We start from the raw sequence: 14810 nt of genomic DNA, 5'->3' as shown, positions 1-14810 counted from the left end.
GAGAGAGAAATAGAAAGATTGTTGAGGATAGTGGGGATGTGTAGGGTATTTTTGGAATAAAAGAAAATAGTGGGAGATGTAGAGTATTTTTAGAATAAAAGAAAATAATGAGGAGGTGCAGGAGCACTTAGGGTGATGGAGGGAGCAATACCCAAAAAAAATGAGATATTTTTCTTCATGGGCTACCAACCCATTATTCAATTTAAAATTATGCAACCCATTGCATTAAGTTTTTATGAGGGAGACATATAGATAAAATGTGAGTGCCTTGGGTGAGAAAAATATCATGTGCAAATAAGCTAACTTGGAGAAAAGGTTTTATTTCATGAGGTTTTCTCTTTTGTTATCCACCTTGTTGATGAAGAAGTTTTATTTTTTTCTTTTGATCCTTAATGGTTAGTGTACTCATAAGTTATTGTTAGTGATACTATATTAGGTCGTGTGGGTTTTCCTTCTCGTGTTAAAAGTTTTAATGTCTATTGGTTTCTCTCTTTTATATTTTGTGTATCTCATTGTTTTGCATATTATTTATATAGAGAAGATTTGATTTGGTTTTTTCTTCTACTTGTTATTTGTTATTTTTATTATATTCCCAAAAAATGGTATCAAAACTCCAGTTAGGAGCTTTGATTTGTGTTATAAAAATAGGAGATAATAATGTTGTTGGAACCATGATTAAATTGGATTCTACAAATTATTCATTATGGAAATCCGACATGGGAGATTTCTTATTTTGCAAAGACCTTCATGGTCCTATTAAGGAACAAAGTATTAAAGCATTAGATAAATCTAAGGGGGGATTGGAAAAAAGAATAAATAAAAAGATTATTGGCATGATCAGACAATGGAAAGATTAATCAATTTATCAGCATGTATTAAATGATACTCTAGCTTACAACTTATGGAAGATATTAAACTAGTTGTTTGAGTCTAAAAATTCCTTAAACAAGGCATTCCTTGTTAGAAAACTAGTAAACTTGAAATACAAGGATGAAAATTGTTTGTGAGAAATGTTCGTGATGTGAATAATGCAAAGTTGTGGTTGTCCCAACAAAAAATATACTGAAAAGGAATTAGAGAGATTTAATATGAACAATTTTGAGTCGATTAACACTCCACTTTCCAGTTAATTTAAGTTGAGCTCAAAACATTATCTTACAAGTGAGAAAGAGAAAGAAGAAATGTAGAAGATTCCACTTCATCTACAGTTGGTAGTTTGGTGTATGTTATGGTGTGTATAAGACTAAACATTTTTCATGTTGTTGGTGTAGTGAGTCGCTTCCTTATAATCATGGGAAAGAGCATTGTCAATATATGAAATGGATGCTTAGGTATCTCAAAGGTACTTCTAGAGTTTGTTTATTCTGTAAAACTAGTAAGCTTGTGTTAAATGGTTACACATATGCAGACATGACTAATGATGTGAATTATAGGAAGTTTGCTTCTAGTTACATGATGACCTTTGTAGGGGAAGCAATGTCATGGAAATCTAGACTACAAATATGTGTTGCTCTATCTTTTATATAAGCAAAATATTTTGTTGTTATAAAAGCTGCTAAGGAGTTTCTATGGATGAATAAATTCGTAAAAGAGTTGAGATTATTACAAGAAAAATATATTTTGTAATGTAATAATCATGTAATTCATCTTAGCAAAAATTAAACTTTTCAAGATCAAAGCATATTAAAGTCTAATATCATTGGATATGGGATGCATTAACGATGAAACAACTATAATTAGAAAAATTCACACTTACAATAGTAAATCAAATATGATGATAAAAATCTGAATTTGAAAAAAAATATTTTGCTAGCTGTAACTTGAAAAATAATTTGGTTGACTATGATCTCAATTAATTAGTAAGAGAGAGAATTTTTAAGGAAAAGAAATGAAAAAAATATTTTTCTTTATGCTCTACCAGTCCATTATGCAATTTAAAGTTATGTAATCTTTTACATCATGTTTCCTAGAAAAAGATAAACAAAAGATGTAAATACCTCTAGTGAGAGAAAAAAAAAAGAAAGCTACCATGAACTCGAGAAAAAAAATAGAGCTATCTTATGCAAGTCTATTAAAAAGAAAATATTTTATTATATTGTGGTGTATCTATTACTTATTATTAGTAAAAGATTTTACTAGACTAAATCCGATAGATTTTTCTTTCACAGATTTTCACAGGTTAAAAGTTTTGGTATATGCTAGTTTCTCTTTTCTTTATTTTTGGGATTTCATTGCTTTGCATATTATTTATATAGAAAATATTTAATTTTGATTTTTCTTTTGCTTATATTTTTATATTCACGTTAATATACATTTATTATGAAATTTCTAACAAACTTATGTTTAAAAATTAGAAATTATAACTTTTTGAATATTATTTATTTTCATAAAAAGATTTATAGAATTTATTATTTCTATTAATTTAATTGTATAAAAATAAGGTCGTTAACCTGAACTCTAATATTTTACATAATATAACTAAAGGAAAAAAAATTACAAAACTAATAATTCCTTATGCTGTTGACTTACAGCTTGTTGACAAAATGTTATTCAAACGAGTAAAAAAATTAGTCTAAATTTTTATATAAGATTGGACAGTCTATATATATATATATATATATATATATATATATATATATATATATATATATATATATATATATATATATTAGCCACCTTATTTCCTACCACTATTACTACTAAAAAACATGAGTCACAAGAATAAAGGTGCCACCATATTTTTTTTTATCAATCTTCTAAGTTTTACATTTTTTTCTTTCAATTTTATCTCATTTTAAAATAACCTTATTATTTATTTATTTATCATTTTGATTTTGTATTCAACATATTTTACTTGTATAATATATAACAAATTAAAATATATCCGATATGGAATAATTCATAAATTTATTTAGAAACAACCACCACACAAATGTTAATTGGTAGGAGGTAGATAGAAGAACAAGAAGAATAAACAATATTAAACTGGTAATTTAATTTGAATTTACTGCACATACAGTGCACTGCATATGTAATTGCTAGTTTATTTAAACTATATTAATTACTTAGAACCTCTTAAATAAGATTATACTCATACTGAATCAATGTTATCAGTATCAATATAAATAATTTAATAAAATATTAAAATAAGTGGTATAAATATGTTGTTTGATTATATTTTCTGCCAATTAAAGATATGATGATTTTTAGATTAAAAATTTGTTAAATTAATTGCCCATAATTTATATTAAAAAACAATGACTTTTCCTTGATTATTGTTTAGGAAAAATAGTATTATTATAGTGCAATCTTAAACTATAGGGTTGTATAAAATACTAATTTTAAGATAATCAACTGTTACGGTATGACTTTAAATTATTTTTTACATATTGAAATTCTCTTATATAATTTATTTCAATTATGATAAAATAACATCTAGAAACTTGTAATAAAATCAAACAGATGAAAAAAAAACACAAGGCAAATTGAATTCTAAAATATAAGTATAATAATCTTAAATTAAATAAATACTTTAACTTTATAATTAAGTTCTAAAATAAACAGACCATAGTAGTGACTTATATATCTTTGTGATCATGATTCTATTTTATTTTAAAATAAAAACAAATTGATGTCAACTAATATAATGAACACCACTGTAAAAAAATTATTACTTCTTTTCCCTTCTGTATTCGGAAAAGTGGGAAACAACTATCACTACCTATCTCGTTATTTAACCAAAAAAAGGTAACAACATATTTCTTTAACTGACTATTCTACACAGAACACTTGGAAAATATTCATAATCAACAGAGATAGATGAGATTCTTGACGTGAAAAATTTCAATTCGTGCATTGCTCCACTCACACTGATACACACAGTGCACAGGCAGCGCATGTTGCTGTTGTTGATTCAGTATCTCAAACACAATTTCAGTTACGACTAAGCACCGGTCCAAGCAGTAATCAGTAATCATCACTACCATTCCCATTTCCCATGGCGAACCCTAAAACCAAGAGTCTTCATTCGCTGGGGGGCGAGGGCGATCCCGAATCATACGAATCGCGGTGGGTTTTCCAGGAGGACGAGGATCCCTCCGAGATCGAGGACTTCGACGCTGCGGATTTACGCCACCAGCCTATGTTTGATTCTGAGGACGAGGACAATGGCGAACATAGACTCGTTCGCACCGGTCCGCGAATCGATTCATTTGATGTCGAAGCTCTCGAGGTCCCCGGCGCTCAGAGAAATGACTACGAGGTTATTTATTCCGAGCTTGATTTCCGCTTATGAAGCGTTCAATTATGATGTATTGGTGATGTGTATTGTGTTGTGTTGTTTGCATTCTCTTATTGCTTGTCGTCGTTGATTTGTGTGTTGTTGCAGGATGTTAGTGTGGGGAAGGGGATTCTGTTGGCTTTTCAAACTCTCGGTGTTGTTTTTGGTGACGTTGGAACGAGTCCTTTGTATACGTTCAGTGTTATGTTCAGGAAGGCTCCTGTTAATGGAAATGAAGATATTCTTGGAGCTTTATCACTTGTTTTGTACACTTTAATTTTGATTCCTTTACTGAAGTATGTGCTTGTTGTTCTTTGGGCCAATGATGATGGGGAAGGTATGTTAACTTGGGTGTTTTAATGATAAGTATTCGGTATTATTTTCTTTCTTTCTCTTTTTCACACGGGGTTCTGCACTCAAGTTTATGCTTATTTTATAACCACCGCAGGTGGTACGTTTGCATTGTACTCGTTGATTTGTCGAAATGCTAAGGTGAGTCTTCTTCCCAATCAGTTGCGATCGGATGCTCGAATATCGGGCTTTAGACTGAAGGTGCCATCTCCCGAGCTTGAAAGGTCTTTAAAAATCAAGGAAAGACTAGAGAATTCGCTGACTCTTAAGAAGATTATACTATTATTAGTTCTTGCTGGTATTTCCATGGTCATAGCTAATGGGGTGGTTACGCCGGCAATGTCAGGTTGCTTAATGCTGTTGGGTCATATCTTCTATAACTTCTTTTACAATAATATTTTGTCACATTGTGTTTGACTGAAGCCAATGTCATACTTGTAATGTAATGACATCCTGTTGCTTTTGTACCTGGTCACTGTTGTTCTTCAGTAACCACTTCTTTTCTTTATTTCTTCATATTAATTCTTTCTTTATATCTTTTTCATTCTGCAGTGCTATCATCTGTTAATGGTTTGAAGGTTGGGGTAGATGCAATTAAACAAGGTATCACGCTAACCTATTAACAAATTTATATTCGATAGTTATTAATCAACACTTGCATTTTAGGTTGTTATGCACAAACACAACTGGAGAACTTTGATTTCTGTCCTTCTTCTATGGAATAAATTTTTGGAGCTTTTCCTATAAAACAGTGTTTGTGGATGCCTTTTCGTTTATAATATTGTCTGAACTATGCTTTGGTCCTAGTATTGAACAGATTGAGTCATGTATTTGTAGAATTCTTTTGCTCTGCATGTCATTCCAACCAAAGTGTAATGGTATGGGATGAGGTTCTTAGAATTTAGGTAATCCTGGTAGAGACTGTAGATGAATTTGGCTAAATATTGTTATTTTAGTGTAATTTGAAGTTGAATTAATCTTTTCTTCTTTTTCCTCTATTATGCAGATGAAGTGGTGATGATTTCTGTTGCCTGCCTTATCGTTTTATTCAGTGTACAGAAATATGGAACAAGTAAAGTGGGGCTTGTTGTAGGGCCTGCTTTGTTTATATGGTTTTGTTCTCTGGCGGGCATTGGTATATACAACCTTGTTAAATATGACAGCAGTGTCTTGAGGGCATTTAATCCTATTCACATATATTATTTCTTTGCAAGGAATTCAACTAAAGCATGGTATTCTCTTGGGGGCTGTCTTCTGTGTGCAACTGGTAAGCACATATATGTAGGATAATGGATATGGCATATTCAGTAATATATGTTCTGCTTCTCATGTATATTTGTGGATTCAATTCAATCCGTGTTTGTTTTTCTGTATTTATAAACCAATTGTTTGCATGATATTGAATGACTAATCTCCTAGTACTCATTTGTTCTAAAGTTGAGTATAGTTGATTTTTTATAGAAGTGATTTAGGTCTGTTGAATGTAATTGGTATGTGTGCCAATATTCATCTTGACCACAAATTTCACATTGGGACATGGGCACAGTGTGGGAAATTGATTATTGATGTAAAACAAGTAGGCCTTAAGTTTATGCTCGCTATCTGTCTTGATGGAACAACATGCCCAATGACTTTTATTAGAATGCGAGGTTCATTGAAGTATTAGATTTAGATCTTCCTAGCTGTGGTGTGGGATAAAATTATTATTTTTAACTGCTTGACTAATTGGTAGGACCACTAAACTTCTAGTGAAATCAGACTTCTGGTAATGAATTTATTTTGATAGGGTGAATAGATTAGTAATGGACAAATTCAAACAAGCTTTGTTTAAATCCAAGAAGTTGGGAATGGATTCATTATACTCAGGCACTGTTTGAATTTGGTTGGTTCATTTCTTTGTGAGGGTATTAGTCTAGGAAGACCAAAATTAAATACGTGAAATGTTCGTATTTGATGAATTCAATACATCTTCATGAAGTCTGATCTGCAATTGTTACTTGTACAAATAGTCATCAGTTGGGTAATTATTTTATGACAGGACTTGACCAAAAAAACTGACAGGTACCCAAATTTATTTAAAACTGTAAAGACTTCCAAGACAGGTTCTTGGATGTTCACTCAAAGAAACTAGACAACTTTATTAACAATGAAACAAGCACAATAATCTAAATTGTTACACTAGCCTTGGTCTTTTGAGAGGACCAGACTCTCCCTAGCCTTCCCTTTACAAACTTCCTCAAAAAAACTGCTAAAAACAACTGTTTACACAGACTTTATAAAAGTCTGAGACAACAAAACCTACCCACAGACAGTTATGACTGTCTGTCCCTTTTATTTCTTCTAATATAAACATTTCCTTTGAACCTATCAAAAACAGAGAAAATAAATATTTTATTTATTACAAGTACAACTATTACATTCTCAACCCCTGTATTTGTAACAATCACACTCTTTTAAAAGAGGAAATAAAATCAGCTAAAATGAATGTGTAGATTCAAGGGATATTTTTGTTGATAACTATAGAGATATTATGATATTTTTATGCCTATAGTCCCTTATTTATAACACTTCTCTTCAAGTTGGTAAATAAATATTGGTCATTCTCAACTTTCGTTGTGCACATTGGTTGTGACCACATTACCTCAGTCAATTTTAATATATTTGGTCCGATCGTGAAATTATGAGCAATGCTTTAATTGACTTATTATCACAGTACACTTGCACATGGATGTCAACTTTCATTTTAAGGTAATCTAATATGATCTTCATCTAAAGTCCTTCACACACACCTTGATTAGGGGTTTACAATTCAACTTTTGCACTTGAACAAGATACTCTATCTTGTTTATTGCTTCTCTAGATGACCAGGATTTTTCCATAAACATATAGTATCTTCTATTGTGTTTTTTCTATGAGTGCACTTTTCATTTCTAATTTTATGATTCTGTTCAATAGGAACTTTTGAGGGTTTACATACCAACTTAATTGTTTCTAGAAGGAGATTGTTAGAATAATTACCCTATAATCTATAGTAGTAGTACCTAGGTCTGCGCCTAGGGTTCTAGGGGTAGACCCATAATCTTCCATGTACTTTTGTATCAGAACTTTCTTATATATAGAATGAGAGTGAGAGAGATCTTACAAGCCCTCTAGAATTATTTTAGAGTTTCAATCTCAAGTGAGATCGACAACATATTTTCTTTAAGAGATGCAAATCTCCTTTTTGGAATAAGCAACCTCTATTTCAAGGAAATACTTGAGTTTTTCTAGGTCTTTCATATCAAATTGGCCTGTGAATTTTTCCTTTAAACCCAATTTATTTATTTCATCATCTCTTGCAATAATCATGTAATGGAGTGCTTTACAAATAAAGTATGATCTCTTTGACTTTGCTTACATTTTAAGGAAACCATTTGTTAAAAAGTAGACTTTAAGTCTAACTCAATCCCACAAAATTGGCTTTTAAAGTGAGGTTTGCACCTACTTATATACTATAAATTGACCTTATCTCTAGTAGATCTAGGACTTTCAACACCCCCCTCACACCGAGGTATATACATCTCGAACGTGAGACTAGACATTAATGGGTGGTCTGATAGCGGGTGGAACAATATGTCCAACAACACAAATCTCGCTAGGATGGGCCTAACCTGGCTTTGATACCATGCTAAGAAGTGGACTTTAAGCCTAACTCAACCGTACAAAATTGGCTTGTAATGTGAGGTTTGCATTCACTTATATACTATAAATTGGTCTTATATCTAGTTGATGTGGGACTTCCAACACCATTGCTTTTGTAAATCTCCTAAACTATACCGTTGGAGATTGTTTAAGACCATATGTAAGGCCTTCTTTAGGAGGAAAACCTAATCCCTTTCACTATGAGTATCAAATCCAAGTGGAATTTCCAGGTACAATTTTTCTAAAGCTCTATGAAGAAAGACATTTTTCACATTCAACATGTTCAAGTCCATCCAAAGTGAATTGCAAATTCAAACTATATTCATCTTTGGCATGGGTGAAAAAGTCTCTCATAGTCAATTTCATAAGTTTGACTGTACTTCTTTGCAACCAATCTAGTTTCATACCTATCTACTCCGCCATCCACCTTATGTGTTTTTGTAAATATCTATTTGCACTCCACAACCTTTTTGTCATTTGGTTTGTCAACAATCTCCCATTTCGAGTCTGTTTCTAATGCCTCCATCTCCTCTCCCATGGCTTGAGTCAAATGCTCATTTTTCATGGAGTTTTAGATCAAGGTAGGATTTGTGGCATTAATGGCAACAATAAAACTTCAATGTCTATAAGAGAGATTGTGAGTGCATATATAATGAGAAATAGGATATTTAAGACATGATCTTTTTCTCTTTCTCAATGCAATGGGTAAATCCTTAGTAACATTTACCTCTTCACGGTTACCTTTATGGTTCCCCACCTCTGAGTGAGACAACTCTTCTTGCTTTAGAGACAAAGTGGGCTGTCTTTGATATTTTTCCCATAGAATTTGAGTTCTTCTTTACTATCATGTGATTCTATCCTACTTGTGGTGGCTTCATCACTTAAATCTAATGACAAGAAGTATAGATCCTCTGCTTCAAGTGGTTCCTCCCCCTCAAGCGAAGGACTTATAAAAAGGATTCAGTTTCATGATAAGTGACATCTATTGAGATAAAGACAAGATGACTCTGAGGTTGATAACATTTTTGCCCCTTGTGAAAACATATTTAAGAGCTATAAGATCCAATTTATTGCAATTATGGTTATGAGAGTGAATGAAAGCAACACAACCAAAGACCAATGACAAGGTTGACACTAGGGGAGAAGAGTGAACAAAAGATAATATACACTTAATAGCATCCATGCCATTTAAGACACAAGTTGGGAACCTGTTAATGAGGCATGTGGTAGTTAATACAACTTCTCCCTAGTATGTTTTGAGAAAAGGCATTTGGAAAAACAAAGCTCTAGCTACTTTTAGGAGATGATGATTCTTTTTTTCTACAACTCTATTTTGTTTTGTAGTGTTAACACATTTTAGTTCATGGGCAATACCAGTGAGAGACCAAAATTTGGAAAATTCATTATTCACATATTTAGTCCCATTATTGGACCTAACTCTTTTGATGTTTTTTCTATGTTGATTTTCAACAAGATGGAAATAATTAACAAAGATTAGAAATATGTCGGACTTACTTTTTATAACATGTCCATGTGACATGGGATAACCATCAAGAAAACTAACAAACTATTTCATTGTTATGTCTTAGGATTATTAGTTATTAGTTTTCTTTATCTTATCCTGATTGTTTTTGTAGGATATATGTATGTTGTTCTTAGAATTTGGGTTTAAGCTTAATTTAATCTTATAAAATAGGTTTGTGAGGTGGGGGATGCTCTTTGGTTAACCCCATGCACTCAATGTGGTACTGAAGTTTTTCTCAATATATCTCTCAGGTCTCACACTATTAGCCTCGATGTGTGTATAATACGGTGGTAAGTGACTCTTTCAATGAATGAAGGATATATTTTGGTACTATCTTAGAGTTTGAGTTTAAACCTAAATCAAAACCTCAAAATTGGTTTGTGAGGTGACATTTGTGCCCCTCTTTTATATTTTAGTTTAGCTATACCACTGGTGGATATGAGATCTCCAACAATTCTAAAATGTAAAAGTGGTATCTTTGCTTTAGGCTTCTTTATTTTAGATATGGAGTACTTGCTTAGTGAACTTGGAAGCTATACTCAAGGTGGAGAGTTTAGAATGTCGATTGAAAATGTGGTAGCGGAAGGGTCCCACACCTATAAAAGGTCTATCCTCACTTGATAAGACTTCCAATGATAGAATGAACTGAAATCTAAGATGCATTGGAACTGTTAGAATCCTAAATGCTTACTGAAACAAAATTTTATCTACAAAAACATCACTAGCTCTATTTTTCTCCAAACAAAATTGCTTGCTCTATCTATCACAATATCACTTGAGCTATGTAAGAAAATAAAGAATTATTTTATTGATAACTCTTAAGAAAGTGGAATTTAACCCTAACCCAACTTCAGAAAATTGGTTTGAAATGTAAGGTTTGCATATACTTACATGTTTTAATTTGACCATATTTCTAGTTGGTTTGGGATGTCTTACGTGAATTTGAATTTTCTTTAGTTTTTTCTTATATATATATATATATATATATATATATATATTATATGAATAAACCATATCTTTAGTCAATTTTGGATCTCCGGCACACCACCCCACACTAAGGACTAGACATCTGGAGTGAGACTAGAGGGGAGCCTGATAGAAGGTGATATGATAGGTCTAACAAACTTGATTATGTTAAGACTCTGAATGACTTTGATACCTTCTTAAAAAAGTGAAATTTAAGCTTAACTCAATTATAAAACTGGTTTGCAAAATGAGATTTCACCCACCCATATACTACAATTTGGCTATATTACTAGCTAATGTAGGATTTGCAACAATATTAATCATACCAATTACATTCTCATCATCTCTACTTTTGTCATAATCAAATCCTTTAAAATAAGGAAATAAAAATATGCTTAAACAAATAGGGAGATTTTGAAGATATTTTTTCCTAATATTGTGGAAATATTGGGATTATTTTTATCCTAATAATATGCTATCTGCAACATTATCCCTGCCTTTTGAAACCAATCTCTTGTTATTGTAATGCGGTGAATAAGCAATTTGCATTTTGAAATTGCTAAGGTACATATTATTTTGAACTGTTGATTAACATTGTTACTGGATCTTGTTATAGGCTCGGAGGCAATGTTTGCAGATCTTTGCTATTTCCCTGTACGGTCAGTTCAGGTAATGAATGCTGACTATGTTATAACTGACAGCTTATGTTTCCATTATTATACTTTCTGTATCTTATAAGCTAATACCTGATGAGACCGATGGTGGTTTTTTTGCAGCTTACATTTGTATTTCTTGTTTTACCGTGCCTAATGTTGGGATATTTGGGTCAAGCTGCATACCTTATGGAAAACCATGCTGATGCTGGCAATGCTTTCTATTCTTCTGTTCCAAGTAAGTTTAGTCTACTTGGTTTCTGTACTAGTGTTTGTCAACATTTCCAGTGACATTTCTTTGCACTTTACAGAACCTTCATGTAAGACTATTTTGTGTCTGCAGGTGGGGCATTCTGGCCAACATTCCTCATTGCTAACATTGCTGCATTAATTGCAAGTCGGGCTATGACAACAGCCACATTTTCTTGTATAAAACAGTCTGCTGCACTTGGTTGTTTCCCTCGTCTTAAAATAGTTCATACCTCTCGGAAATTTATGGGACAGATCTATATCCCTGTCATAAACTGGTTTCTCTTGGCTGTTTCTTTGGTGTTTGTCTGTACTATATCCAGCCTTGATGAGATTGGAAATGCATATGGTAATGATTTTGTTTCAATTTCTCTATTTTTATTTCTAAGATAATAATGTCATTTTTGTCAGCCTATTCACATGACATGTCAAATTTTAAATCATGTTGCTTTTTTTATGGGATCAATGCATATTGGTATTGCAACTGCTTGGAAAGACATTGAGTTTCTCTCTTATAATCACACTTGAAAGAATAATAAAACTGGAGGTCGAGCCTTGACCAAATTTTCTTTAAGAAACCTTTAAAGTGTATAAAATAAAACCATTATTTATGCAGTTTTACAAATACTGACTTTATTTTTAGAAAAAATGACTTTCTGTACAAATATAGATATAATTATCTTGCACTCACAGCATTTTTAAGAGGTGGCGGTTATCATTTTATTCCAAATGGATGTGGTCAAACAGGCAGGTTACCGGTTTTCAAGGTTAGGTCATGTCAAAAGCTTCAAAAAGGGCTTTACCCACACCCACTGATTGGAATCAAGCAAAAACTCTATGTGGTGTTTGGTCCTAGTGGTCGAACTAGCCTTCATTGGAAACTGGCAGTCTACTTCAGGACAAGCTTTCACCTTACGTGTAAATTTGTAAAATGAATACATCAATAATAATTCGATTCTTACGGGGAGGAGGGAGTTAATCTTTCATTGGTTTTTATACACTGAATTTACCTTTACTATTATTTTACTATACTACATAAAATTATATAAAATGCAAATTTGTTTACAGCTTGTTCCTTTGTCTTCTTTCAGGCATTGCTGAGCTGGGTGTGATGATGATGACCACTATTTTAGTAACTCTTGTTATGCTTCTTATATGGCAGATTCACATCATTGTAGTGCTGATTTTTGCAGTAGTCTTCCTGGGATTGGAGTTGACTTTCTTTTCATCAGTTTTGTGGAGTGTAACAGATGGGAGTTGGATCATATTGGTCTTTGCTGTATTAATGTTTTTTATAATGTTTGTATGGAATTATGGGAGCAAGCTCAAATATGAAACTGAAGTAAAGCAAAAACTGTCAATGGATTTGATGCGAGAATTAGGCTGTAATCTTGGGACAATACGAGCTCCTGGAATCGGTTTGCTCTATAATGAGTTGGTGAAAGGAATTCCAGGCATTTTTGGCCATTTTCTAACCACACTTCCAGCTATACACTCTATGATTATATTAGTGAGTATTAAATATGTTCCAGTTCCTATGGTTCCTCAGAGTGAAAGGTTTCTTTTTCGGCGAGTTTGCCAGAGAAGCTATCATATATTTCGCTGCATTGCCAGGTAATAAGCTAAATATTTTACATTTTGGGATATTTGTGCGTTTTTCATCTGTATTGGATCAGTGGAAGTGTTATCTTTTAAAAAGCCAAATAGGTTGTGAAAAAGAAGTCCTACATACACGTTACTTTTGGAATTGTGCTATAGCTTTACTTGAAATCTCAAGGAAAATAGTCAATAATACAAGGAAAAGTCTCGATGTTGTGATTGTTGGTAAAGTATTTAATTCAGGACAATTGATAAGTTGCTAATTTGAGTTAATCAATGGTTGCTCTTTAGCCACTTTTCAACAGTCAGAAACAGGAATACTTTTTACTATCTTTTTTGTATTTTTTCCTGGAATATATACTTTAATTATAGTTTCATTTTTCTCAATTCTATAAGCCGGATCAGAACATTTTACATTTTCAACAGGTATGGTTACAAAGATGTTCGAAAAGAAAATCACCAGACTTTTGAGCAACTGTTGATGGAAAGCCTAGAGAAGTTTATACGTCGTGAAGCTCAGGAGAGGTCACTGGAGAGTGATGGGGATGATGATTCTGATTCTGAGGATGAGTACTCTGGTTCTAGGGTTCTCATAGCTCCCAATGGGAGTGTTTATTCTCTTGGCGTCCCTCTTCTGGCTGATTTTATTGATACAAACATACCCATACCCAATTTGGAAGCAAGCACATCTGAGGATGCAAACCCTGAATCTCCTAAGCCCCCAGTGCTTGATGCTGAGCAGAGTCTTGAGAGAGAGTTATCTTTTATACGCAAGGCTAAAGAATCTGGAGTGGTTTACCTTCTTGGTCATGGGGATATAAGGGCTAGGAAAGACTCATGGTTTATCAAGAAGCTAATTATAAATTATTTTTATTCTTTTCTGAGAAAGAACTGCCGGAGGGGGATCACAAATTTAAGTGTACCCCATTCACATTTGATGCAGGTTGGCATGACCTACATGGTTTAACCATCAATTTTCCGACCCAACATTTGACAGGTAATTTTAAATTATAATTTGGTAGCAGTGAGTTGGTCTTGGAAAGGTCTCATTTTGCAGTTCTATTTGCATTATCGTCACTTTTTTGGGTCCTCATATTGCTATATATCTTTCTAGCTCATAATCTGGATCCTGTTCCAATGTTTTTTATGGTTGTGAGCTTGGATTGTAGATATATGGAAATGACATAGCTTTGAGCAAAAAAAGAAAAGAAAAAGGAGATAAATGTAGAATTGTCATTACATAAAAGAAACTGTAGGCTGTTATGTACACATATCGTGGATGTGCCAAATTCCACTTGAACACGAATTTTGTACTATCTAAAGACAAATTTCTGTAGTTTGCGTGATCTCATCTTACAAGTCATTTTAGTGATTAGACTACAAGACATTATGGCCCTTGAAGATTTTTTCGTTGTGGATTTCTTAGTTTTTGACGAGAAAATAGATGATGGTAATAAAGAAAAACTGATAATAACTATTTTAAAACAGATATTAATTTTGACTTTTT

General features: G+C 32.6%; 1 protein-coding gene across 1 annotated transcript; it reads left to right on the top strand.

Moving 5' to 3' along the window:
• The first annotated feature begins 3756 nt into the window (after positions 1 to 3756).
• On the top strand, positions 3757 to 14683 carry LOC106773994 (potassium transporter 7-like). The gene is made up of 10 exons (XM_014660765.2): positions 3757 to 4261; positions 4388 to 4616; positions 4728 to 4976; positions 5183 to 5233; positions 5637 to 5897; positions 11419 to 11471; positions 11579 to 11693; positions 11799 to 12053; positions 12796 to 13318; positions 13730 to 14683. Exons 1-10 carry the CDS (start codon positions 3998 to 4000, stop codon positions 14268 to 14270), a joined length of 2541 nt encoding a protein of 846 aa, XP_014516251.1. The 5' UTR covers positions 3757 to 3997; the 3' UTR covers positions 14271 to 14683.
• The last annotated feature ends 127 nt before the right edge of the window (positions 14684 to 14810 follow it).

Source organism: Vigna radiata, chromosome 9 (genome assembly GCF_000741045.1).
Source record: "Vigna radiata var. radiata cultivar VC1973A chromosome 9, Vradiata_ver6, whole genome shotgun sequence".
Classification (NCBI taxonomy): Eukaryota; Viridiplantae; Streptophyta; class Magnoliopsida; order Fabales; family Fabaceae; genus Vigna; species Vigna radiata.
This window is presented reverse-complemented; position numbering and strand designations above follow the sequence as displayed.

Excerpts from the sequence above, each read along its gene's own strand:
- LOC106773994 (XM_014660765.2), top strand. The coding sequence starts at position 3,998 with ATGGCGAACCCTAAAACCAAGAGTCTTCATTCGCTGGGGGGCGAGGGC. Across the intron at positions 11,694-11,798 it reads TTTCTATTCTTCTGTTCCAA|GTGGGGCATTCTGGCCAACA; the intron begins GTAAGTTTAGTC and ends TTGTGTCTGCAG. Across the intron at positions 12,054-12,795 it reads TGAGATTGGAAATGCATATG|GCATTGCTGAGCTGGGTGTG; the intron begins GTAATGATTTTG and ends GTCTTCTTTCAG.